The sequence below is a fragment of the Lathyrus oleraceus genome, chromosome 6 (genome assembly GCF_024323335.1).
Source record: "Lathyrus oleraceus cultivar Zhongwan6 chromosome 6, CAAS_Psat_ZW6_1.0, whole genome shotgun sequence".
Taxonomy (NCBI): Eukaryota; Viridiplantae; Streptophyta; class Magnoliopsida; order Fabales; family Fabaceae; genus Lathyrus; species Lathyrus oleraceus.
In genome coordinates, this window is record NC_066584.1 from 69,196,114 (window position 1) to 69,222,638 (window position 26,525).

A 26,525-nucleotide genomic window follows, 5' to 3' on the forward strand; every position below is an offset into this window, starting at 1 on the left:
AATGTGTGTGGACTACCGAGATCTGAACAGAGCTAGTCCGAAAGATGACTTTCCATTACCTCACATCGACGTGTTGGTAGATAATACGGCTCAATTCTCGGTGTTTTCCTTCATGGATGGCTTTTCTGGCTATAATCAAATTAAAATGTCGCCAGATGATATGGAGAAAACAACGTTCATCACACCGTGGGGGACTTTTTGTTACAAGGTGATGCCATTCGGTCTCAAGAACGCCGGTGCTACTTATCAGAGGGCCATGGTGACTTTGTTTCATGATATGATTCATCATGAAATTGAATGCTATGTTGATGACATGATAGCAAAGTCCCAGACAGAAGAGGGGCATTTGGTAGATCTGGCCAAGTTGTTCGACCGGCTGAGACAGTTCAGACTGAGGTTGAATCCGAACAAGTGCACTTTCGGAGTGCGGTCCGGTAAATTGTTGGGGTTCATTGTAAGTAAGAAAGGAATCGAGGTTGATCCTGCAAAAGTAAAAGCAATAAGAGAAATGCCTGAACCGAGAACAGAGAAGGAGGTTCGTGGTTTCTTAGGTAGATTGAACTACATTTCACGGTTCATATCTCATCTAACAGCCACGTGTGAACATATATTTAAGTTGTTGAAAAAAGATCAAACGGTCAGGTGGAATAATGATTGCCAAGCGGCATTTGAAAAGATAAAAGAATATTTGCAGGAGCCTCCGATTCTGATGCCTCCTGTGGAGGGAAGACCGTTAAGTCTGTACCTGACAGTCCTCGAGGGGTCTATGGGGTGTGTATTGGGGCAGCATGACGAGTCTGGTCGAAAAGAGCATGCCATATACTACCTTAGCAAAAAGTTTACCGACTATGAAACAAGATATTCACTGCTTGAGAAAACTTGCTGTGCTTTGGTCTGGGCTGCTCGCCGACTAAGACAGTATATGCTGGTTCATACCACTTTGTTGATTTCCAAGATGGATCCAATCAAGTACATTTTTGAAAAGCCAGCATTGACCGGACGGGTTGCGAGGTGGCAAATGATTTTGACAGAATATGATATACAGTATACCTCTCAGAAAGCAATCAAGGGGAGTGTATTGTCCGATTACCTCGCCCAGCAACCCATTGATGATTATCAACCGATGAAGTTTGAATTCCCTGATGAGGACATCATGTTTCTCAAATCGAAAGATTGCGAGGAACCAATCCCGGAGGAGGGGCCTGACCCTGAATCCGAATGGATTCTGATGTTTGATGGGGCCGTTAACGTGAATGGTAGCGGTGTTGGTGCTGTTTTGGTTACGCCGAAAGGATCCCACATTCCTTTTGCTGCCCGACTAACATTTGAGTGCACCAACAACGTGGCTGAATACGAAGCTTGCATATTGGGGATTGAAGAGGCGATTGATTTGAGAATCAAGAACCTTGTCATCTATGGAGATTCAGCTCTGGTTGTAAATCAAGTTAACGGAAAATGGTATACGCATCAATCTCATTTAGTTCCATACCGGGATTACACGAGGAGATTGTTGACGTTTTTCACCAAGGTGAGGATGCATCATGTGCCCAGAGAAGAGAATCCTTTGGCAGATGCTTTGGCTACTCTGGCTGCCTTGATTAAGGTGCAGTGGTGGAATCAGTTCCCCAGTGTGGAAGTAGGTCGTCTGGATAGACCAGCTTATGTGTTTGCTGTTGATACAGCGTCTGATGATGAGAAGCTGTGGTATTACGATATCAAGCGCTATCTAGAGACTCAAGAGTATCCTGAGGGAGCATCTAAGAAGGACCGAAAGACTCTGCGGAGGTTGGCCATGATGTTCTACCTGAATAAGGATGGGGTTCTGTACAAGCGGAATTTTGATTGGGTCTTGCTCAGATGTGTTGATGATAAAGAAGCAAGCCAATTGATGAAAGAGGTTCACGAAGGATCGTTCGGTACCCATGCCAGTGGAAATGCGATGGTGAAAAAGCTGCTGAGGGCAGGTTATTACTGGATGACAATGGAGGCCCAATGTTTCAATTTCGTGCGGAAGTGTCATAAATGCCAGATTTATGCTGATAAGGTGCACGTGCCTCCAAATCCGTTGAGTTTAATGTCGTCTCCGTGGCCGTTTGCTATGTGGGGCATTGATATGATCGGGAAGATTGAGCCTACAGCTTCGAATGGGCACAGATTCATATTGGTGACTATTGATTACTTCACCAAGTGGGTAGAAGCAGCCTCTTATACGAATGTGACAAAGCAGGTTGTTGCCAGGTTTCTCAAGAGAGACATCATTTGCAGATATGGGGTTCCCGAGAGAATCATTACTGATAATGGTTCTAATTTGAACAATAAGATGATGGCAGAATTGTGCCGGGAATTCAAGATTGAACATCACAATTCTTCTCCCTATCGACCGAAGATGAATGGGGCGGTTGAGGCAGCCAACAAGAATATTAAGAAGATTGTGCAGAAAATGGTCGTGACCTATAAAGACTGGCATGAGATGTTGCCGTTTGCATTGCATGGGTATCGAACGTCGGTGCGCACGTCTACTGGGGCAACTCCTTTCTCGTTGGTATATGGAATGGAAGCCGTGCTACCGGTTGAGGTTCAAATTCCCTCTTTGAGAGTCCTGATGGACGTGAAATTGCAAGAGGCTGAATGGGTAAGGACCCGATATGAGGAGCTGAGCCTGATAGAGGAGAAGAGGCTGGCGGCCATCTATCATGGGCAGTTGTACCAGCAGCGGATGAAGCGTGCTTTTGATAGAAAGGTACGACCTCGGGTATATCACGTGGGTGATATGGTGCTGAAAAGGATCCTTCCTCCTCAAAACGATCGAAGGGGAAAATGGACACCCAATTATGAAGGTCCATTCGTGGTCAAGAAGGTTTTCTCTGGTGGAGCCTTGTTGCTAACGACCATGGATGGCGAGGATTTTCCATCCCCTGTGAATGCGGACGCAGTTAAAAAATACTTCGTATAAATAGACCCGATGGATGAAAAGAATAAAATAGTCCAGGCAAAAATGGGCATCCCGGCGAACCAAAAAACAGAAAGAAAAGGTTCAGGCAAAAATTAGGGATAAAAATGAAAGAACTGTACACCCGACAAGTCAAAAACCTGAAAAGGTGACTTGGGCAAAAAAGGGTATCCCGGTGGACTGAAAACCCGAAAGGGCGGTCCAGGCAAAAGAGGGATTGAAACGAACAACTGCGTCTGGCATGATCGTTTGCGCTTTGGTTAAAGCATCATGGATAATACCCGGTGGGGATCAATTGGAATCGTCTTGTTCAGAAGGCAGAAAGCACGGAGAGTCTGAGGACATATGGGGTGTAACCGAGTTGGAACTCGATTAGATCACGGGTTTCACATTGCCATTAGGATAGATTTTTCCTTTTGTGCGCAATTACCTCTTTTCAGGAATTGCTTCCTTTGTATTGCTCAATTTGAGCCACACTTTTCCAATCAATAAAATGCATATTCAGTCAAATAATTTTGTTTTTGTTTTTCATTACCGCTTTGATTGCAAAAAACGTCCAATTATTTTTGATAAAAGAATATTGCATTTTAAGACATACATGTCCCTTCCAATGCATGCTTATAAGAGTGAAGCTTGAAATTTTATTCGGAAGGTTGGGTGACCCAAGTGTTGAAATCTTGACACGCCTGGGGCACGGTTTTATCTAACGATCTCTTTTGCAGGTACTGTTAGATTTTTTCACTCACTTGCAGGTTGGGATGTGGAAGTTGTTGACAAAACAAATCCCCACGGAGTCCGATCAGGGACGAATGGATAGAGGAACGGTGAAAAGACGGCGAGAGACGTACGACGATCCTGGATATTAATCAAGAAGACTCTTCAAAGTCTGAAGATTGGAAGGTCTGTATAAATCCCAGGAGTTCGCTTTCCGTCGAGTACGGAGCGGTTTGGAATACAAGATGATGGAGCAGAAAAGTCCAGACGAGTCTGGGAGTTCTCAAAAGTGGAAAGCTGATATTGGAGTTGAACGATGAATACCAAGGGGTCGACGAGTCGACGGGTGTTCGGTATCAGATTTTCCTCATCTCTCCAAGCAGAGTCGTGAGGACTAATTCCCCAGCAGATTCAAGGTCTGTGACTTCCCTAGCAGGGTCAGGATGGTTATCCCCAGCAGGTTGCAGATTGATGCTTCCCCAGTCGCCAGGCCTGAAGGTTGCTGTTCCCCAGCGGAAGTATCTATGTGTGGTGGTGTCTCAAACAGAGTCGGGATTGATATTCCCAGCTAGTCAAGACTGGTGTATCCCCACAGAGTGCATTGGTGGTTCTATCCCCAGCATATCCCCAAGCGGATCGGGTACAAAGGAGGTTTTTCCCCAGCAAGGGTTGCCTTTTTCCCAGCAGCAGTGCTATTCCCCAGCAGGGCGGAAATTGGAGTGGTGGCGAGTTCCTCAGCAGAGTGTCTCGAGCTCCTCAGAAGAGTCCCTTAAGGGGGATGCTTTTTATACATGCATCATGTAAATAGCATAGCATATTGCATAAAGAATCGCGTAGCATTTCCATAAGTATGGAGCATTACGCAGAAAGATCAATCATGCATCATATTGCAAGCATAAGCTAGTCTCAAACTGTGGTTATTATTTGAGAGGTGGCTTGGCCCGAAGATGAAGGTGTTACTCCGAGGAGTTCAGCATTATGATTTCGAATCAAAGGTACTTCCCCAGTAGTGCGATACTGGAGGAAACTTTTCTGTCGGACAGAGATGGGAATGTTACGCGATCAGCGCGATTCAAGCCGTGGTTACCATTTAAGATTTAGTTTCACCGGATGTTGAAAGTGTTACTCTGAGGAGTTTGGCATCGTGACGTTGGGTCATCGGTATTCCCCAGTAGCGCGATACTGGAGGAGATTCCTGTCGTGCGAGACAGAAGGTGAAGATGTTACTCTGAGGAGTTTAGCATCATGACGTCAGGTCAGCAGTGTTCCCCAGTAGTGCGATACTGGAGGAAATTTTTCCGTCGGACGGAGATGGAAATAAAATCAAAGGACGCTACGCGATCAGCGCGACAAACGGGGTTCAAATGGAGAAAAGGAAGTGTTGAGGCATTTTCTGGAGATCGGGGTTCAAATGGAGATTGGAGTTGAAGATTATATCCGGGATGAGGTCCGCAGGATTGTCTTCTGTTCATGTGTCACCTTAGACTTGGGCTGAGGCCAACAGAAGTCGTTATAGGTGTCTTCGGAGGAAGAGATGCACATGTTACGTTCCTTTTGTGAAGGTGTACCCTCTCATATGTCGCCCTCAGAGTGGTGTTTGGTGTTATTTCCGACGTTGCCAGCGGAATTATCACGAGAAATTGGAGGACGGGGTTCAAATGGAGAAAAGGAAATGTTGCGACATTTTCTGGAGAGCGGGGTTCAAATGGAGAAAAGGAGACATGAGGTGTTTTCTGGAGAATGGGGTTCACGATGGCGATCACAAGTTATCGTCAGGCGACTGGGGTTCAAAATGGAGAATGGGGTTCATTATTTTGGCAAACAAGATGTTGGGGTTCAAATGCAGTGATCCGGGATCATTTGCGCGAGAAAATTTCGGGGTTCAAGAAAAGAAAAAGAGAGATAATAATCCCCAGCGGATGTGGTGTTCAAGCCATGGTTATCCCTGTGTTACCATTTATTTTGGTATCCAGGTCGACGTTTCTGTTTCGGTGATCAGGCCGACTTTCTCCGTACCAGACGGATTTTTCTTCAAGATTGTTTCTTGGCCGATTCTGACAGGCACTGTTAATTATTTCCCATCAGAGTGCAAATTGTTCGTCTGTTCTTGGTATTCAATCACTCTTCATCCTGATCATCTGAAAGCCGAGGCTATTCATATCGACGGGTTCACAGTGGATTGAATAGGGGCAGCTGTAACACCTCAAAATTTGCCCTCCTCTCTTGGGACTAGCATAACACATTGCATATCACTTCTTTAGGTCATTAGTCATTAGCATGTTGCATATCATATGGCCACAACAAGCAATTCATCCTCCTAAGTCTTGGTCAGAGGATAAGAGGTTGAGATTCAAGCTGAGGGTTTCATTGATTGAATAGATCACTAGCTATCTGAGGGTGGTGGTTCAAATTAGGGTTTCATGATTTCTCAAGGAGATTGAGCTTGATCTTGGTTGAAATGATACATCATCATCATGGTCTTGTTATCATCCAGAAGATTCAAGAGATTGATCAGATACCTTGGGATTAGGGTTTTGACCACTGGTCAACCCTAATCATCTGCATTGGGCCAATCAGGGCTTGGCAAGGAGATGGGGTCTACAATGGATATGGGGATCATCATGTGATTATATTGAGCTTATGGAGGCTAGGGTTTCATCATTGAGCCATGTCATCAGGAGTTTGAGGCTCAACTTGATCAGTGCATGGCCAAATTCATCTATCAGTCAGAAAAGTCAACTGTGGTCAACTGTGCCAAGAATGATGGATGTGGAGGTGGGAGAGGTTAGAGACACTTCATTCATGTTGAAACAAGTTTCATTTGATATTTCAAACATCAAGAATGAAGAAAATAAAGTCAGGAGAAAACTTTCCAAAAATAGAAAGTGACTTGTAATTGAAAGTTTCCAAAAATGGAAAGTTTTTCACCTCAAAATTACATGTCCAAAAATGCTTCAAATGAAATTTTGTTCAACATGAAAGTTGTAGAACTTGCTCTCACCTTTCCAAAAAGTCCAAGAACATGAATTTCTCATGTATGGTTGGCAAGTTATGATCAAATCATTTTCCAAAAATGCCTAAATTCAAGGTGGCATAACTTTCACATGGAATGGCCAAATTGGATGATCTTTCTTTGAGCAAACCACATTTCACATGTACTTTCATGATGCATCATCATATTTCATCAAAAATAATCATGGCAAAAAGTCATTTTTCAAGTAATTCCTTTTGTATTTTTGGTGTGGAATGGTGACTTTTCAAATTACATGGCATTTGCACTTGGGACCTTTTCCAACACATTCCAAATGCCAAATAGAACTTGTTTGCATTGCCATTGTACTGTTACATTGCCTAAATTGGGAAAAGGCTGTTTTGGTTATTTCACTTAAAACTCATTTTCACTAATTTCACTTCATTTGCTAATTGTGATTAAGAAATGGATTAAGGAGTTGGTATAAGAGGTTAATTGTAACAGAATTGATAATGACATTTCATTCTTCAAGATCTAACCAATTTTCCCTCCAATTCTCTCAATTCTCTCCAAAACTTTTTTGACATTTTTCATCATTTCTCACCAAGTTCTGCATCAATTTGGCTCGTTCTTGTTGGATCCATCTTCTACAATCACTCTTGAGGAACTGTTTCACAAGATCAAGGCAAAAAGATTGAGGAATCGTGACTGTTGAAAGCAAGCTCTTCCATGGCATTTTGTTGATTCTTGGATCTGGAGCACAATTGAGCTGAACTACTCATTCCATTCAACTTCCACAACATTGATCTTCATCTGTTTCACCTTCTTGGACTTGGAAACGCGTGATTCAACATCTGCTTCATCCATAAGGTAAATTTTCGATCTCAACCATTGCTTAAATTGTGATGTGGCTTAGATAGATCTTTGATCGTAGAATGCAATGCTGCTTGTGGTTTTGAATTTGGTTGAGTATCGAGAGAGAAATCTTGGATTTAAGTTTGATGTGCAAATGTTCTTTTGTTCGATCCGGTTGATATGTTTAGAGTTAGGTTAAATGCTTGCCATATCCATGATGTACATGCTTAGACGAGTTCAACCATATATGATTTGCTCATTTTGGTGAAGAAATGTTCATAGTCAATTTTCTGGAATTTGTTTGGTGAAGACGATGGAGAACGCGTCCAGATTGGCGTTTTGATTCCATTTGCCTGGCTGTGAATTTTGAAATGCTGTTTACCACGCCTTAGAGCCAATCAGATGGCGCCACCGAATAAATGAAAACGGCGCGTTTTGGTTCCGCTGTAGGATAATTACGAATATGCCATTGTCAATATTATTTCATTTCATATTTCATTTTCTTTTTCATTTTTCATTTCATTTTGATTCATGATCTTTAAAAATCCATAAATCATTCATTTCTTGTCCAAATTTGATGAGACTTTTTGCATTATTCTCCTTTTGATGTGTAGTTTTTTATGGTGATTTTTATTATTTTTGTCCACGTGTGGAAAAATAAATTTCCTAGGGTTTGGTTGAGTGTGTCCAATTTGTGTATACCATGCCATTTCACTCATAAAATGACGATGCTTCCATAGAAATGCTTGAAATTTTACATGCCTATTCTGGACTCTTTGCTGGTGATTTTGATGTATAGTTTGCAATTTTTGGATCCCTGGTTGATGAGATATGAATTCTTGATTAGAGGTGTGACAATTTGTGTCACACCATGCTTGGTGAACTTCATGATTTTATTTGATGTGCTTAGGGACATTGGATTGAGCTAAATTTTTGCATGATTGAGAATATGGATGTTGAGAACACATGGGAATATTTCTGGATTTATTGATGGCATTTCCTATTTGATTGGGATTTTATTTGCTGTTTGGTCATTTGTTGATTTTTTGTGACACATGTTGGCATTTGATTTGTGAAATTATGGTTATTGATTGGATGAATGTGAAATTTGACATGTGAATTCTAGACACATTATAGGTAATTTTGGCTTTGATCCCATTCATTTATCATATTCTGTCACTATTTTATGATTGATGGAAGTTGATGATTGTTTTGATGACTTGTGTTGGCTTGCTTGAACTTGTCTGAACTTTATGATTTTCATTGACCTACTTCCCTTTATCCAAATGAGCTGAAATTTGATATGCTATTCATTCAATGTGTTCTGTTTAGACTTGAACGTTTGTGGAATTTATTGAAATGTTTTGATAATGATTTGATGGTGATCATTCTGTTTGGTCCTTTGAGGTTGCAAATTGCATGTTTTGTGCCTTTTCTTTCATGAAATGATGATGATGAATGATATGAGCATGGGACCAATGGGATTTGTTTCTACTTTGTTTGATTGTGATTTTGATTAATTTTCACTTGCTGTTTTGAATTTTTCACCTCCTTTGGACCCTAGGCTTGTCCTAGTGGTCTTGTTTCTCACTTTTGAATTGTGTTTCAGGTTGAAGAAGCAAATGTTTTAAAGGAGATTAATGCAAGTTGATTGAGTTTGGTTTATATGCTTGTTATGGACTAACTTGGTTTATTTTGTAGGATGCTTGGCTCACTTGAGTTGATTGTGTTGGTGTAAGCCCTAGAGGCCAATACTTTTGGTACTTGTATCGAATTATTTATTAATAATAAAAGGCATTTTTCTTTATTATGTTTGTTTAATAAAGTCCCTGGAATAGATAGTCCATTTAATGTATCAAGTATGACTTAATCATGAGATCACATTAAACATAAGGACACTATTCTTAAAGTTTCTGTAGTCAAGCTTTATTATGAAATGGGATAACATTAAAGCATGGAGACTATTATGTTTGTAGACTGATGATCACGTCTCATGGATCATGGATAAAGAGTTATCAAGTCTTAAACATAGGTATGAATATTAAGAGTAATATTCATACTAGATTGACCTGCTATGAGAATACTATATAGAAAGTTATGCAAAGTGTCATAAGTTATTCTCATGGTGATAATAGTGTATACCACTCTTCGACCTGAAACCACTATGGATCCTAGATGTAGAGTCGAGTGCTTTATTGCTGATCCAACGTTGTTCGTAACTGGATAACCATAAAGACAGTTGATGGGTACTCCACGAAGCATGCTGAGGGACATGAGTGTCCTAGATGGAATTTGCCAATCCTGCTTAACAGGATAAATGTCTATGGGCCCAATATTGAACTGGACAAGGGTGACATGGTCTATACCTTGTGTTCAATATAGACATAAGGGCAAAGGGGTAATTATACACATAATTATTATCACAGGAGGTTTTGTCAGATCACATGACATTTTCGTGACTTGGGTAGCAGTGATGTGTTGCTAGATACCGCTCACTGTTTATTATGTTAAATGCGTGATTTAATATAATTGCCAGCGTCGCAAAAACCTATAGGGTCACACACAAAGGACGGATTGATGAGAGATAGAATAATTAAGGAACATCGTAAGGTACGGTGTACTTAAGCTGAATACGAAATATGGTAAGGTACCAAATACTTAAGTGATTTTGGCATATTATGAGATATAGGCCAAAATGCACTTAAGTGGGCTTTTTGGCTTGAAGCCCACACAAGTGGTTCTATAAATAGAGCTCTTGTGCAGAAGCTTTAAAAAGGGAATACAACACAACTGAAGAGTTGGAATTTCGTATCTCTCTTTCCCTCACTCAAAGCCTTCATTCACAAACAGCTAGCACTACGATTGAAGGAATCCGTTCGTGTGGACTGAGTAGAGACGTTGTCATCATTCAACGTTCGTGATCGCCCCGTGGATTTGCTTCAAAGGATTCGATCATTATCAGAGATCTGCACCAAAGGTTTGAATCGCCACAAGAGGTAACGATTCTATCACTGATCATGCTCATTCGTAAGGATCACTAATGGAGAAAAATTTTAAATTCCGCTGCGCCTTGGATGGCTATTCTCCTTCAGTGGTATCAGAGCCACTTACGAAACCATGAATCTGATAACTGTTTTTGTTCTGTAATAATATGATTAAAGACAGAATGAATCAAAGGTTAAATTGAGATCGATCAAGTTACATATATGTGATATATGTAATCCTAATGCAAAATACATTATATATGATATAGTGTTCTTGTTTCATTCATTCAAACCCTCGATGATTGTTTTCCTTTGAGCGATCAATGGTCATTTGCTTCTTGATCCGACATTAGTATGGTGAAGCAATGACATGTTGATCAATCATACTGAATTAACAATCGAGATGTGTTTGACGGTCTGAAATTGGTGCATCAGGGTTAGTGACGACACAAGGGTTGTGTTGTTAGAGAGTTATGCGATTGGGGTTTGATTGCACAAGAGTTGTGCGTCCTAAACACTTTTCCGAACAGTGTTAACCGGTTAACGCGTATGGTTAACCGGTTAACGTAATACGAAATAATTTTTTTTTAATTTTTGGAACAGTGTTAACCGGTTAACGCATATGGTTAACCGGTTAACGGAATCCGAAATAAAATTTTTGAGATTTTCAAACAGTGTTAACCGGTTAACGCATTTGGTTAACCGGTTAACGCAAGGCAGCAAAGAGTTTTCTAAATGTTTTCAAACAGTGTTAACCGGTTAACGCATATGGTTAACCGGTTAACGCAAGGAAAAATTCACCCGTTCGGCTAGAAAAAGTGTTTTGAAGTATCAAGTGTTGATACGAAAAACGACGTCAATTTTAAATGAATTGTTCATTAAAATTTTCGAGCAGGGGCGCTGCCCCTTCGACCCCGCAAGGGGCGCTGCCCCCTTGACCCCTGTCCGCTGAACGGTCAGCGGAACCACCGTCCACTGACCGGGCAGCGGAACACCCGTTCCCGCTGTCCGGGTAGCGGACCCCCGGCTAACTCTGCGTAGTGTGATCGGTCGTCGAAATTTAATTTGATTTTATTAATTAAAGGAATTAATAATAATAATAAAGTGTTTATTATTGTCTTGTGGTGATCGGTTATGGCCTTAGTTTTCCTTTGTTTTGTTTTGGATTTTAAAATACGACCTGCGTGTCGTGCCTCTCTCTTAAACTCCCAAATGTAACTTCTTTTCTCATCTCACTCCCTCGTATGTAAAACGAGTTTCTTTCATGTAATGTAATGATATGAAGAAAGCAAAGAAGTCAGTGCCAAAGGAGGACAACCTTGAAGATCTTGCTTGGAGAAGCTTAGATCGTTGTAGGTTAGCTTAGGTTCTCTCATTGGCTTGGGAGAACAATTGCGCTAGGGGCCATAACTGTTTCATTTTGTTTGTATGTATGTTGATGCATGTGAATGTATGTTGATGCATGTGAGAGACGGTTTATATGATAAACAAGCCGGTGAGATCAGAAAAATTGCAATTCCCTCAAATTAAATATTAAGTTTATGCTTTCCAAGTTTTAACACTCATCAAGACTAGTAATGGATAATGTAGGTTTCGCCTACGCGAGGTGCATGATCTATATATTAGTAAGGTGCAATGGGATAATTGTAATATCCAACTGTTAAAACAATGGGTCAAACTTAACTAAACAAATTATAATAAGATTATATATATGTTTAGAAGCAAGAGTTGGGAATAATCCATATGATGGATTGGAATAAGGAGTTATTCACCCAATTGAAATTTTCGAGAGTTGTATGAGATACAATTGGAAGGAGTTCCTACCTAAATAACCTAGTTTTGTGTAATCCGCCTAGGCGGACTTAGAACGAAGTGAAATATGGATCTCAACCCACTAGAAAATCTTCCAACGGGATTTTCCGAATCAGATGATGAGGGTCATTTGTTTTGAGTAAAATAGTGGGAGCATGTTTAATTAAAGGCCTAATTAAATATGCCAATGATACTTATATTTTCATTATTTCTTATGTAGATTACCATGACAACAAACACCTCTAACAACATTTTGCGATCGATCCTTGACAAGGAAAAATTGTCTTGGACAAATTTTCTGGATTGGCACCGAAACCTGAGGATTGTCCTCAAACATGATAAAAAGCTGTATGTCTTGGAGACACCTGTTCCTGAAGAGGAACCTCCTAGTTCTGCACCTAAGGCAGAAAGAGATGCTTATAAGAAGCATGTCGATGATGCCAATGAAACTGCTTGTCTCATGCTAGCTACCATGAACTCAGAATTGCAAAAGCAACATGAGAAAATGTCAGCATTCGATATGATCGAACACCTGAAGCTGCTCTATCAAGAGCAAGCAAGGCATGAGAGGTTTGAAGTTTCAAAAGCCCTTTTTCAAGGCAAGTTAGCTGAGGGAGCCTCTGTAGGTCCCCATGTACTCAAGATGATTGGGTATGTGGAAAACCTTGACAGAATGGGTTTTCCCCTCGGAAAGGAACTTGCGACTGATTTGATCTTGCAATCGTTGCCAGATAGATTCAGTCAGTTTGTCCTAAATTTCAATATGAATGATATGGACAAATCGCTTCCTGAGCTGCTAGCCATGTTAAGAACGGCTGAGCAGAATCTGAAGTCAAAAGGGAAGTCCATTCTGATGATCGGAAATGGAAAGAGACAGAATAAAAGGCCCATCAAGCAGGGTGATAAAGGGAAAGGCAAGGAAGTTGTCAAACCCAAACCCACCGTTGCTGCTTTGAAGCCTAGTGGAGGCATAGCAAAAGCAGGCACCTGCTTCCATTGCGGTAAAACCGGACACTGGAAGAGAAACTGCCCAAAGTACCTGGAAGATAAGAAGAATGGAGTAGAGACTTCAACTTCAGGTATTTTTGTTATTGAAATTAATTTATCTACTTCTGTGACATGGGTATTAGATACTGGATGTGGTTCTCACATTTGTACAAATGTGCAGGGACTAAAAAGGAGTAGAAAATTGGCAAAAGGTGAAGTCGACCTACGAGTTGGCAATGGAGCAAAGGTTGCTGCTTTAGCCGTAGGAACTTATGGATTGACTTTACCTAGTGGTTTAATAATTCAGTTAGAGAACTGTTATTATGTACCTGCAATTAGCAGGAATATTATTTCCGTTTCTTGTTTGGACAAGTTTGGTTTTTCATTTATAATAAAGAACAATTGTTGCTCAATTTATTTGAATGATATATTCTATGCTACTGCACAGATGAACAATGGACTATATGTCCTTGATCTTGAAATGCCTATTTATAACATTAATACTAAAAGGATGAAACCAAATGAGTTAAATCCAACTTACCTTTGGCATTGTCGGTTAGGCCATATAAATGAGAAACGCATTTCCAAACTCCATAAAGATGGACTCTTGGACTCTTTTGATTATGAATCATATGAGATATGCAGATCTTGTTTAATTGGAAAGATGACAAAGTCCCCATTCACAGGAAAAGGTGAAAGAGCTAATGATCTTTTGGCCCTCATACATACTGATGTATGCGGACCACTGAACATACCAGCCAGAGGAGGTTTTCAATACTTCATCACATTTACTGATGATTTCAGTAGATATGGTTATGTGTATTTAATGAAACACAAATCAGAATCCTTTGAAAAGTTCAAGGAATTCAAGAATGAAGTACAAAACCAACTAGGTAAGAATATTAAAACTCTTCGATCAGATCGAGGTGGTGAGTATTTAAGCCTAGAGTTTGATGACCATCTAAAAGAGTGTGGGATACTATCCCAACTTACTCCTCCTGGAACACCCCAATGGAATGGTGTATCTGAGAGAAGAAATCGAACCTTGTTGGACATGGTCCGATCCATGATGAGTCACGCCGATCTTCCAAACTCCTTTTGGGGACATGCGCTATTGACAGCAGCTTACACACTTAACCGTGTTCCATCCAAAAAGGTTGATAAAACACCATATGAGATATGGAGTGGTAAGAGACCACATATGTCTTACATGAAGATTTGGGGTTGCGAAGTTTATGTGAAACGACAAATTTCAACTAAGCTTGAGCCCAAATCTGACCAATGCTTATTTGTGGGGTATCCTAAAGAAACAAGAGGATATTACTTCTACAATCCTTCTGAGGGCAAAGTGTTTGTCGCTCGAACTGGAGTTTTCCTAGAAAAGGATTTTATTTCCAAAGGAACCAGTGGGAGGAAAGTAGAGCTTGAAGAAATTCAAGAATCGCAAAGCATTGATACACCTATGGAGGAATTAGAGCAGGAAACACAAGTAGTTGTGGAAGAACAACCTGCTCAAGTAGAACAAGACCAGCGTAGGTCAAGCAGGATACGTCACCTACCTGAAAGATATGGATATCTCATAACAGATCAAGGTGATGTATTACTCATGGATCAAGATGAGCCTGTGACCTACCAAGAGGCCATAACTGGTCCCGAGTCTGAGAAGTGGCTAGAGGCCATGAAATCCGAAATAGATTCCATGTACACGAACCAAGTTTGGAACTTGGTAGAGCCTCCTGTAGGAGTTAATCCTATAGGATGCAAGTGGGTCTTCAAAAAGAAGACTGACATGGATGGTAAGGTACATACCTATAAGGCAAGACTGGTTGCAAAAGGATATAAACAAATTCATGGTGTTGACTATGATGAAACCTTTTCACCAGTTGCAATGCTTAAATCTATTCGAATTTTACTTGCTATCGCTGCATATCATGATTATGAAATATGGCAAATGGATGTCAAAACTGCTTTCCTTAATGGGAATCTTCTTGAGGATGTGTACATGACACAGCCTGAAGGATTTGACATACCAGAAGAAGCCCATAAGATATGTAAGCTACAAAGATCAATCTATGGATTGAAGCAAGCTTCCAGAAGCTGGAATCTTCGTTTTGATGAAACGGTAAAACAATATGGATTCATTAAGAACGAAGATGAGCCTTGTGTCTACAAGAAGGTTAGTGGGAGCATGATCGTGTTCCTGGTATTATATGTAGATGACATATTACTCATTGGAAACGATGTCCCTACCCTGCAACAAGTAAAGACTTGGTTGGGGAAATGCTTTTCTATGAAGGACCTAGGTGAAGCAGCCTATATATTAGGAATCAGAATCTATAGAGATAGATCACAAAAACTGCTTGGCCTAAGTCAGAGTACATACATAGACAAAGTGCTGAGACGCTTTAATATGCATGATTCCAAGAAAGGATTCATACCTATGCAACATGGCATGTGTTTATCAAAAACACAATCCCCTTCAACTAAGGAAGAAAGGGAACGCATGAATAAGATTCCATATGCATCTGCAATAGGATCTATCATGTATGCCATGTTATGTACTCGACCAGATGTCTCGTATGCTTTAAGTGCAACGAGTAAATACCAATCTGATCCTGGTGATGCCCATTGGGTAGCTGTTAAGAATATCCTTAAGTACTTGAGAAGGACTAAGGACTCATTCTTGATATATGGAGGTCAGGAAGAATTGGCTGTAATTGGTTACACCGATGCTAGCTTCCAGACAGACAAGGATGACTTTAGATCGCAATCTGGTTATGTGTTTTGCTTAAACGGTGGCGCTGTGAGCTGGAAAAGTTCAAAGCAAGATACAGTTGCTGATTCTACAACCGAGGCCGAGTATATTGCTGCCTCAAGTGTAGCAAAGGAAGCTGTTTGGATCAAAAAGTTCGTTAGTGAACTTGACATAGTTCCTAGCATTGTGGATCCCATTGGTCTCTATTGTGATAACAATGGTGCTATCGCACAAGCTAAGGAGCCTAGATCTCACCAACGATCCAAACACATACTTAGGCGTTATCACCTCATTCGATAGATAATAGATAGAGGAGATGTGAAAATATGTAGAGTACCTACACTCGACAATATTGCTGACCCACTGACAAAGCCTCTTGCGCAGCAGAAGCATGATGGCCATACTAGATCTATGGGCATTAGGGATATGTCTAATTGGCTCTAGTGCTAGTGGGAGATTGTTGGTGTAAGCCCTAGAGGCCAATACTTTTGGTACTTGTATCGAATTATTTATTAATAATAAAAGGCATTTTTCTTTATTATGTTTGTTTAATAAAGTCCCTGGAATAGATAGTCCATTTAATGTATCAAGTATGACTTAATCATGAGATCACATTAAACATAAGGACACTATTCTTAAAGTTTCCGTATTCAAGCTTTATTATGAAATGGGATAACATTAAAGCATGGAGACTATTATGTTTGTAGACTGATGATCACGTCTCATGGATCATGGATAAAGAGTTATCAAGTCTTAAACATAGGTATGAATATTAAGAGTAATATTCATACTGGATTGACCCGCTATGAGAATACTATATAGAAAGTTATGCGAAGTGTCATAAGTTATTCTCATGGTGATAATAGTGTATACCACTCTTCGACCTGAAACCACTATGGATCCTAGATGTAGAGTCGAGTGCTTTATTGCTGATCCAACATTGTCCGTAACTGGATAACCATAAAGACAGTTGATGGGTACTCCACGAAGCATGCTGAGGGACATGAGTGTCCTAGATGGAATTTGCCAATCCTGCTTAACAGGATAAATGTCTATGGGCCCAATATTGAACTGGACAAGGGTGACATGGTCTATACCTTGTGTTCAATATAGACATAAGGGCAAAGGGGTAATTATACACATAATTATTATCACAGGAGGTTTTGTCAGATCACATGACATTTTCGTGACTTGGGTAGCAGTGATGTGTTGCTAGATACCGCTCACTGTTTATTATGTTAAATGCGTGATTTAATATAATTGCCAGCGTCGCGAAAACCTATAGGGTCACACACAAAGGACGGATTGATGAGAGATAGAATAATTAAGGAACATCGTAAGGTACGGTGTACTTAAGCTGAATACGAAATATGGTAAGGTACCAAATACTTAAGTGATTTTGGCATATTATGAGATATAGGCCAAAATGCACTTAAGTGGGCTTTTTGGCTTGAAGCCCACACAAGTGGTTCTATAAATAGAGCTCTTGTGCAGAAGCTTTAAAAAGGGAATACAACACAACTGAAGAGTTGGAATTTCGTATCTCTCTTTCCCTCACTCAAAGCCTTCATTCACAAACAGCTAGCACTGCGATTGAAGGAATCCGTTCGTGTGGACTGAGTAGAGACGTTGTCATCATTCAACGTTCGTGATCGCCCCATGGATTTGCTTCAAAGGATTCGATCATTATCAGAGATCTGCACCAAAGGTTTGAATCGCCACAAGAGGTAACGATTCTATCACTGATCATGCTCATTCGTAAGGATCACTAATGGAGAAAAATTTTAAATTCCGCTGCGCCTTGGATGGCTATTCTCCTTCAGATTGTGCTTTGCACATTGCATTGTCTGATTATACATTGTCTGTTGATTCTTAACTTGTCTGTTTTGACTTTGTGACTTGAATACTGACTGTATTAGATTGATTTCAGGTACCATAGTCGCTTTAGTTCTTTAAGAACTTGCTGTGCTGCTGCTTGGTTGTATAAACCAATTGAGGTAGACTCTCTTGTCTCCATGTAGTCTGGAAGACCTGGCTTGTTATTTAGCCAGGCAACTGTCTGAAGTCCTCCTTAAGAGGCAATGATTGTGATTGTTTAACTTTGTCCCCAAGCAGGAAAAGACCTTGATTAAGGCAATTGGCAGACACAAGAGGTGTGTAGTCCACCTCCTGCTATTCTGTTGAGTCGTCCCTCTGCTCACACCACTGTGTTGATGCATTGGGACATTAACCCAAGATCAGTTGAGTCAGAGTCACGAGTGTAGAAGGGTTCCTACTTCCTGAACCCACGCTCCTTTGTCTGAAGCTCTCCCTGGCCAGGGATAAGAGCTGTGAAGTCTCATCTTCACTCACCTTTCCTCTGCTTCACCCTGACTCTCAATGTCAGGGTTAAGAGCGAACACTACCCTGTACAGCTGACTTGCCTTGGCAGTCTAACCCTTTGTTTGAGCCCACTTTGACTGGATATAGTGTGTGCTATTTGAAATGTCTGCTTTGCTTTGTTTATGCTTGCATGCTTTGCTTCTTCCTGGTTAGGATTAGCTTGCTGTTGTGCAAGTAGATAGAGAACCATAACATAGGGCAATGATGCATGATAACACCTAGGCTCGAGTACAGCTCCCTAGTAGCGTGTCTCCCTTTGTATCTGGTTAGAATTTCTTTCCCGTTCAGGGGAACTACGTCGCCCTGATCCTCATACCAGATGAGGTACGTAGGCAGGAGACCGTGCGAGGTCTCTCCGGGCACTTTTCTTTCTTTTTGTGTGTGTTCTTGTATGTCAGGATATGGATGTAAGCCCAGCGATTGGCTGTCCGTATCCTGAGTGTGTTTGTTTGGTTCGGAAGCCGATGTAAGTCCAGCGATTGGCGTTCGGGTTCCATGTTTGCCCGTGTTTGTGTGTGCTTTGTTTGGCGTGCGTGAGCCGAACTACGGCAGCTCTGATTCTCGTTCCAGACGAGATACGTAGGCATATGACGCGATGTCCTAGCGAGCCCTCTCCTCTTTTCCCCCACCTGTGTTGTTTTCAGTGTGTGTGTGATGTTTATTTAGCAACCTTTTCTTTCTTTTAGAGCGTGGATCCCGTCGAGTACGACAGACGTGAGGGGTGCTAATACCTTCCCCTTGCGTAACCGACTCCCGTACCCTTTCTCTTTGATCGCGAGACCATGCTTTTTCCAGGTTTACTCTGAGCGTTTCCTTTCCCTCTGTTGGGATAAATAACGCGCGGTGGCGGCTCTGTGTTGTTTTTGTTTCAGCCCGCCGGTTGTTTTTCGCGGATGCGACAATGATCTTAGTTGCTTCGATTTGACCTCAAAGCAACTCAATCTTGTTGCCTACATTGGTAGGACTTCAGACAACCAAAAATCAAGAAGAATTATGGAGAATTGAGTGAGAATCAAAGAAAATAAAAAAATGATAAAATCACCTCCATTGCAGGTTTAGATGGCCACAATCTTGCTTCCAACTTCACTTAGCCTTGCTCTGGATGCTTGATAGAGTAGAATTGAATAAAAAAGGAAGCAAGACTCTTGGATATTTGAATCTCAAAATAGTGGAGATTCAAACTCGATTTCCAATGGAAATCCTTAAGGTTATCTTTTGAATGAGAGGGTTTAGGGATGGGGATTCAAAGCTGGCGCGCAAGTGTCCTCAATTCTGACTGAAAGGGTCTCTATTTATAGCCAAGGCATTGTTATTTGCGCACTTGTTTCAAAATTTCAAAAATAGCAACTTCACTTTGCATGGATGCATGGGCGTGTGATAGGCCCATGTAATCATTCAATCATGTCCAAAATCATGTACAAACATTGCTGAAGTCATGTTAGCAAGCCATGCATTTGTGTATGGAAGATGCAAGTTCAATTATGCCAAATGGTGGTCCAACTTTAAGCCATACGTAAGTCCTTCATACTTTGTCCAAATGTGATAAATTTAAACTTTTTGGAAAGGTTAGATCAAGAGGAACAACTTTCATTTTGAATTTTTTTTTATTTGAAGCGTAGATAATGATAAATTTTGAGGTGGAAGTTTGGAAAATCAAACATATAAAAAAAAATTCTAAGTGTCAAGCCATATGTTCACTTTTTCCACCTTGGCTAACTTTTTATATGAGCTTCAAATGAGAAAAGTTCCTTCATTAAAGTTGTATCTCTCTCAAACTACTTTAAGATGTTCACAAATTTGACCTCATTTGGATTTAGTCTGAAGGAGTTATACATTTTAGAAGTTGAGGAAAATCACTTGTTCAATGGTATTCACCCAAAATGACCTACAATGTCTCCTCATATCACATGCATTTAAAAGTTTAATTTGATCTTCCTCCAAACATAAAAGTTGAATTAGACATCTTGAATTTGATCATGAAACTTGAATGGCTTTCATATCATAAAAATTGAGCAAGTTATGGTCTTGGGAAGTTGACCTCCAAATTAGGGTTTAGACAAAATGACCTATAATCTTTCCCCATAAAAAATGACTTTCCAACCAAAACTATCTCTAGACCTCAACATGAAAGTTGTTTGGAACGCCATTCAGAGTAAAGTTTCTCTTGGAATCATTTTCATATGATAAAAATTGTAGGAGATAGGGTCTAGGGAACCCCGGTTTTGATCAGTTGAATTCCTCTGGTCAACCACCATGAACCAACTTGCTAGCTTGCTATTCTCTTGACTTTTGGGACTCATGGAGGATAATATATGCATAAGATAATGAAATGTGAAGTATCCCTTGAAATATTTGATCAATTGTTGAAGAAGCTTGTTGAAGAAGTCACATAAGATACCCAGATGAATTAGGGTTTCCAAGGCAAACCAATTCCAAACTCTTACGATTTCTTGATCAAAATAACATGTGAAGATCATGGGGATCCACATATGATGCTTAGAGCCACAATAAGCCATTTCTTGATTGAGCTCCTTGCATTGAGGGTCTTAAACCCTAGATATGAGCTTGATAGATCAAAGGTGAGCATGTGCACTACCTACAAAAAGAGTCAAACTATATAATGGCATATTTTTGGTATTTTGGTTAGTAAATGATAAGAAAATAAAATATGATACAATCACATGGTGCTTGATGATCTCTCCCAATGCCAATCCAATGAATGAAGTGTGAGGAGGATGCCAAGATGTGATCCCAATGCTAATTCATATGATAATAATAGCATGAGGGATCTTAGGATCAAAACTGGGTTCTTACAGCTGCCTCTATTTAAGGATATTCTAGATGAGGAGGTGAAGGTTAGAATCTTCGTATCGACTCAGTAGAATGGACTTAAATAACAACATATAGAAGCAAATTTTGGTCCCTAAGAGACCTCATGATGCATATGATATGAATGTTTAAAAGGAATCTTTGTGGGGAAAATATTGCCACAAAGGAAAAGAATTTGGAGAGACTGAAAATCCACAGGAGCATAATGAATTCCATAAGGGAAACTCACTGGGGAGACAGAGACTCTGGGGGATAAAAAGTTGTGCGTAGGCCAGGCTACGACTTAAAAACAACTGGGGAACTCGAGGTATTCCATGAAAATAAATCAATGGAAAGACTCAGCCGGGGAAGAAAAGGAACATCTGCGGGGGGAAACGAGTAGATCAACATCAAACTGAAATACTCGATCCAGATAGGAAAAAGTGATTTCGCTGCAAAAATGCGCACTAAAACTCAACTAGGAAAGAAAAGATCTTCATCACATGAGGAGCAGAATTATATTATCCATTACCGATGACTGGGTAAAGGATAAAAAGATCTGACAGGGAGGACATATGTTACCGATTAGGGTAAACATATCAAGGATGGCTTGCTAAAGGCAACCAGGAGGTGTATTCATTACTGGTTACTGAGTAAGAATAAACTGCTGGGAAAAAGCCAAAATCGGGTTTACAACTACCAGTTACTGGGCAGAAGACCAAAGGGAGAGAATATCCGTCACTAGTTAAAGTGAACATATCAAGGATAGACTCAGAGGAAAGAAAATCTGTCATCGGTTAGGATGAACATATCAAGGATAGACTTGCCTGGGGAAATTAGGAAGGATATCCGTCACCGGTTAAGATGAACATATCAAGGATAAACTGCCTGAGAAAGTAGGAATTACATCTATCGAATACATGATAGAATACCAACAAGAGAATATCCGTCATCAGTTAAGATGAACATATCAAGGATAGATTCAGAGGAGAAAATTATGAATTATATCTATCGAATACAGGATATAATACCACCAAGAGAATATCCATCACCGGTTAAGATGAACATATCAAGGATAGACTCTGCAAAAGGGAAAAAAAGGATTTACAACTACTGGTTACTGGGCAGAAGACTGCAAAGAGAAGGAAACCTGTCACCGGTTAGGATGAACATATCAAGGATTAACTCTCTAGGGAAGAAATAGGGATTATAACTACCTTTTTACTGGGTAGAATACGAAAAAGAGAATATCTGTCATCGGTTAAGATGAATATATCAAGGATAAACTCAAAGTAGGGGAAGAAAATATCCGTCATCAGTTAGGATGAACATATCAAGGATAACCTTCCTAGGAGACATGAAAACATATCCGCTGAGGAAACAAGGTGGCTCTCGCCGGGTATTGGGAAAAGAGACAATACTTGCAAACTAAGAATAATATTACCAGTTACTGGGTAATAGACTCTTAGGGAACCAAAAGCATCTATCTAGGTAAGATCTAGAAAGAAACGGTCAATCAAAGACTCAACCCAATGAGGATATAACTCAAGGGGAAAGAGAAAGGTTAAAGTTTTTCTGCTTAATGGGCTGACACTCTACAATTGAAAGAGGGCAGAAAAACCAAATATGCATGGGGGAAAAGTATACCACCATAGCAGAGGATCAAAATGAACAATACATCACCAAGTGTAATAATGCAATAATGAAATTATATATATATATATATATATATATATATATATATATATATATATATATATATATATATATATATATATATTAGAAAAATTAGTAAAAGCTGTTATATTTTATTTATCAGCCTTAGTTGGTTTATATAGTGAAGATACAATAATTACAATTTATTTTATCCTTAATTGAGAATAAAGAAAAATAAAGGTAGTATTAAAGACAATAATAAAATCAGAAATAATATATTTTCCAACACCCCCCTCAAGTTGGTGCATAGATATCTATCATGCCCAACTTGTCTATCAAATACTCAAAAGTAGGCCTTGCCAAGCTTTTGGTCAGGATATCCGCAGTTTGTTGGCTTGAAGTCACGAAGGGTAGACATATGATTCCCGCATCTAACTTCTCCTTTATGAAGTGTCGATCAATCTCGATATGTTTGGTTTTGTCATGTTGAACTGGATTATGAGCTATGCTAATAGCAACTTTACTGTCAGAGTACAATTTCAATGGAAGCTCAATTTTCATCTTAAGTTCTTCTAGGACTCTAAGGATCCATAATCCTTCACAAATACCTTGAGACATAACACTAAACTCGGCCTACTGCACTACTCCTTGCTACAACTCCTTGTTTCTTGCTCTTCCATGTCACAAGATTACCCCAAACATAGGTACAATATCCAGATGTTGATCTTCTATCTGTGACTGAACCTGCCCAATCGGCATCAGTGAAGATAGACACATTTTTTTCACTAGTCTTCTTAAAAAATAATCCTTTTCCAGGATTTCCCTTCAAATATCTCAGTATCCTATATACTGCCTCAAGATGTTCCTCGAAAGGAGAATGCATAAACCGACTCACTACACTAACTGAGAAAGCAATATCAGGTCGGGTGTGTGACAAATAAATCAATTTCCCAACCAATCTCTGATATCTCCCAGTATCAACAGAAACATTGCCTTCTCCCCAAAGTTTAGCATTAGGATCCATAGGGGTATCTGCAGGACGACATCCACTCATTCCTGTTTCTTTCAACAAGTCTATAATGTATTTCTGCTGTGAAACCACAATACCATTTTTTGACCGAGCAATCTCCATACCTAGAAAATATCTCATGAATCCCAGATCCTTGATTTCAAAGTCTACTGCCAATTTCTCTTTTACTCTTGCCATTTCCACTGTATCGTCTCCAGTAAGGACAATATCATCAACATAAACAATCAGGACAACAACTTTCCCATCGTGGGAGAATTTTGTGAACAAGGTGCAGTCAGCCTGTCCTTGGATGTACCCTTGTTTCTTCATGGACTAAGTGAATTTTTCAAACCAAGCTCTAGGGGACTGCTTTAATCCATACAAAGACTTATTTAGTTTGCACACATTTGATCCAAATTTGTTTTCAAAGCCAGGAGGAATGTCCATATATATTTCTTCTTCTAGATCACCATTAAGAAAGGCATTCTTAACATCTAACTGATGCAAAGGCCAATCCAGGTTAGCAACAAGAGACAAAAGAATTCTGACAGTGTTCAATTTTGCAACAGGAGCAAATGTCTCCGAGTAATCTATACCATAGGTATGAGTAAAGCCTTTAGCCACCAAGCGAGCCTTGTACATTTCAATTGACCCATCTGAATTATACTTCACAGTAAACACCCATTTGCATCCAACTGTCTTCTTGCCATCTGGTAGTGGCGTAACACTCCAAGTTTTGTTCTTTTCTAGAGCTTTCGTCTCCTGAAGTACAGCTTCCCTCCACTTTGGAATTTCTAGAGCAACCTGTACACTTTTTGGAATTTCTACACTAGACAATTTTGAAGTGAAGGCAGACATAGATGAAGACAAATTTGAATATGATATAAAATTGGACATGGGATGTTTAGTGCAAGATCTGACAGGTTTTCTAATGGCAACAGGATCATCTATATTAGGATACAAAATACGACTCTCAGAAACAGAGATAGACTTACCTTTTCTTTTGTTAGGAAATTGATCATTCCCCGGTTCAGATTCCTGGCAGTGTTGAGATATGGACTTGTCCTTTCCTTTATGGTGCTTTTTCACAAAAACCTTTCCTTTCCAAGTCCCGTTTCCTAATTCAAATTTGTTTTAATGAAGTGACTCATTATTTTGTGGCATTTCAATTATATCATCATTATCATCGTTTTCAGGATTCTCATTATTTTCTACAAGAGAAAATGTAGGCTCGGATTCACAAGGTTCCTTACTCATGACAGGAGTAGGATCAGATAAAGAATTGCAGCCATTTTCTGTTGGTGCAGGTGTAAAAAACTTAGAATTTTGTGATATTGGTAAATATAAGTTATTTAAAAAACTCATGTCCTCAATTTGAAACGAGTCTTCGTTTATCTCCCCCCCCCCTTGAAGATGAGTGTCATCAAAAAAAGGATTATTTTCAAAGAATGTAACATCCATAGTGACAAACATTTTCTTATTTTTTGGATCAAAATATTTATATCCTTTTTGGGTTGGGGAGTATCCAACAAAGACACATTTTATAGCACGTGGCTCAAGTTTTCCAACATTTTTATGTTCATGAACAAAGGCTGTGCAACCAAAGATTTTTAAAGTCAAATAAGTTAAAACACGAGTACTAGGAAAACATTCTTTGAAGACGTTAATAGGAGTTTGAAAATTGAGAATTTTGGAGGGCATTCTGTTAATTAAATACGCAGCTGTTAAAACAGCTTCGTCCCACAAATAATTTGGTACTTTATTTGAAAAAAGTAGAGCTCTAGCAACCTCTAGTAAATGTCTATTTTTCCTTTCGGCCACTCCATTTTGTTAAGGAGTATTAGGACATGAACTTTGATGAACAATCCCATTTTTTAGAAAAAAATCACCCAGGATAGTGTTAAAATATTCTTTGCCATTATCACTTCTAAAGATTTGGATATTTGTTTGAAATTGGTTCTGCACCATTAAAACAAAATTCTTTACAGCCTGACAAACATCTGATTTTCCCTTTAACAAGTACACCCAACATACTCTTGTATGGTCGTCTATAAATGTGATAAACCATTTTTTGAGAGAGAGTGTACTTGTACGGTTAGGGCCCTAAACATCACTGTGTATAATAGAAAAAGGCTTTGATGGTTTATAAGGTTGTATTGAAAACCGGGAACGATGATGCTTTGCAAATTCACATGCTTCACATTTAAACGAAGAAAAGTTTTTATTGTGAAATATCTTAGGAAACAAGTGTTTTAAGTAACGAAAACTAGGATGACCTAATCTTAAATGCCATACCATAATGTTGTCATCTTTATTATTCAAAACGGAAAAAGACTTAAAGCAGGAACTTATTGTTTTTGAAGGTAGTTGTGATGCAGATCCAATTTCAAGGTAGTAGAGTCCTCCACTCTCCTTAGCACTGCCAATCATCTTCCCCGAGTTCAAATCCTGAAAGACACAGTGAGATCGGAAAAAATTAGTTTGACAATTTATATCTTGGGCTAATTTACTCACGGATATTAAATTACAAGATAAATTTGGAACATGAAGGACATTTTTAAGAGTTAACATTTGAGACAACACAACCGACCCTTTACCTGCAATGGCTGAAAAAGAGCCATCTGCAATATTTATTTTTTGAT

At 39.6% G+C, this 26,525-nt stretch overlaps 1 protein-coding gene across 1 annotated transcript; it reads right to left on the minus strand.

Moving 5' to 3' along the window:
• Positions 1–23,496: 23,496 nt before the first annotated feature.
• On the minus strand, positions 23,497–24,213 carry LOC127094065 (uncharacterized mitochondrial protein AtMg00810-like). The gene has a single exon (XM_051032935.1). The coding sequence runs from the start codon at positions 24,211–24,213 to the stop codon at positions 23,497–23,499; it is 717 nt and encodes a 238-aa protein (XP_050888892.1).
• Between the last annotated feature and the right edge of the window lie 2,312 nt (positions 24,214–26,525).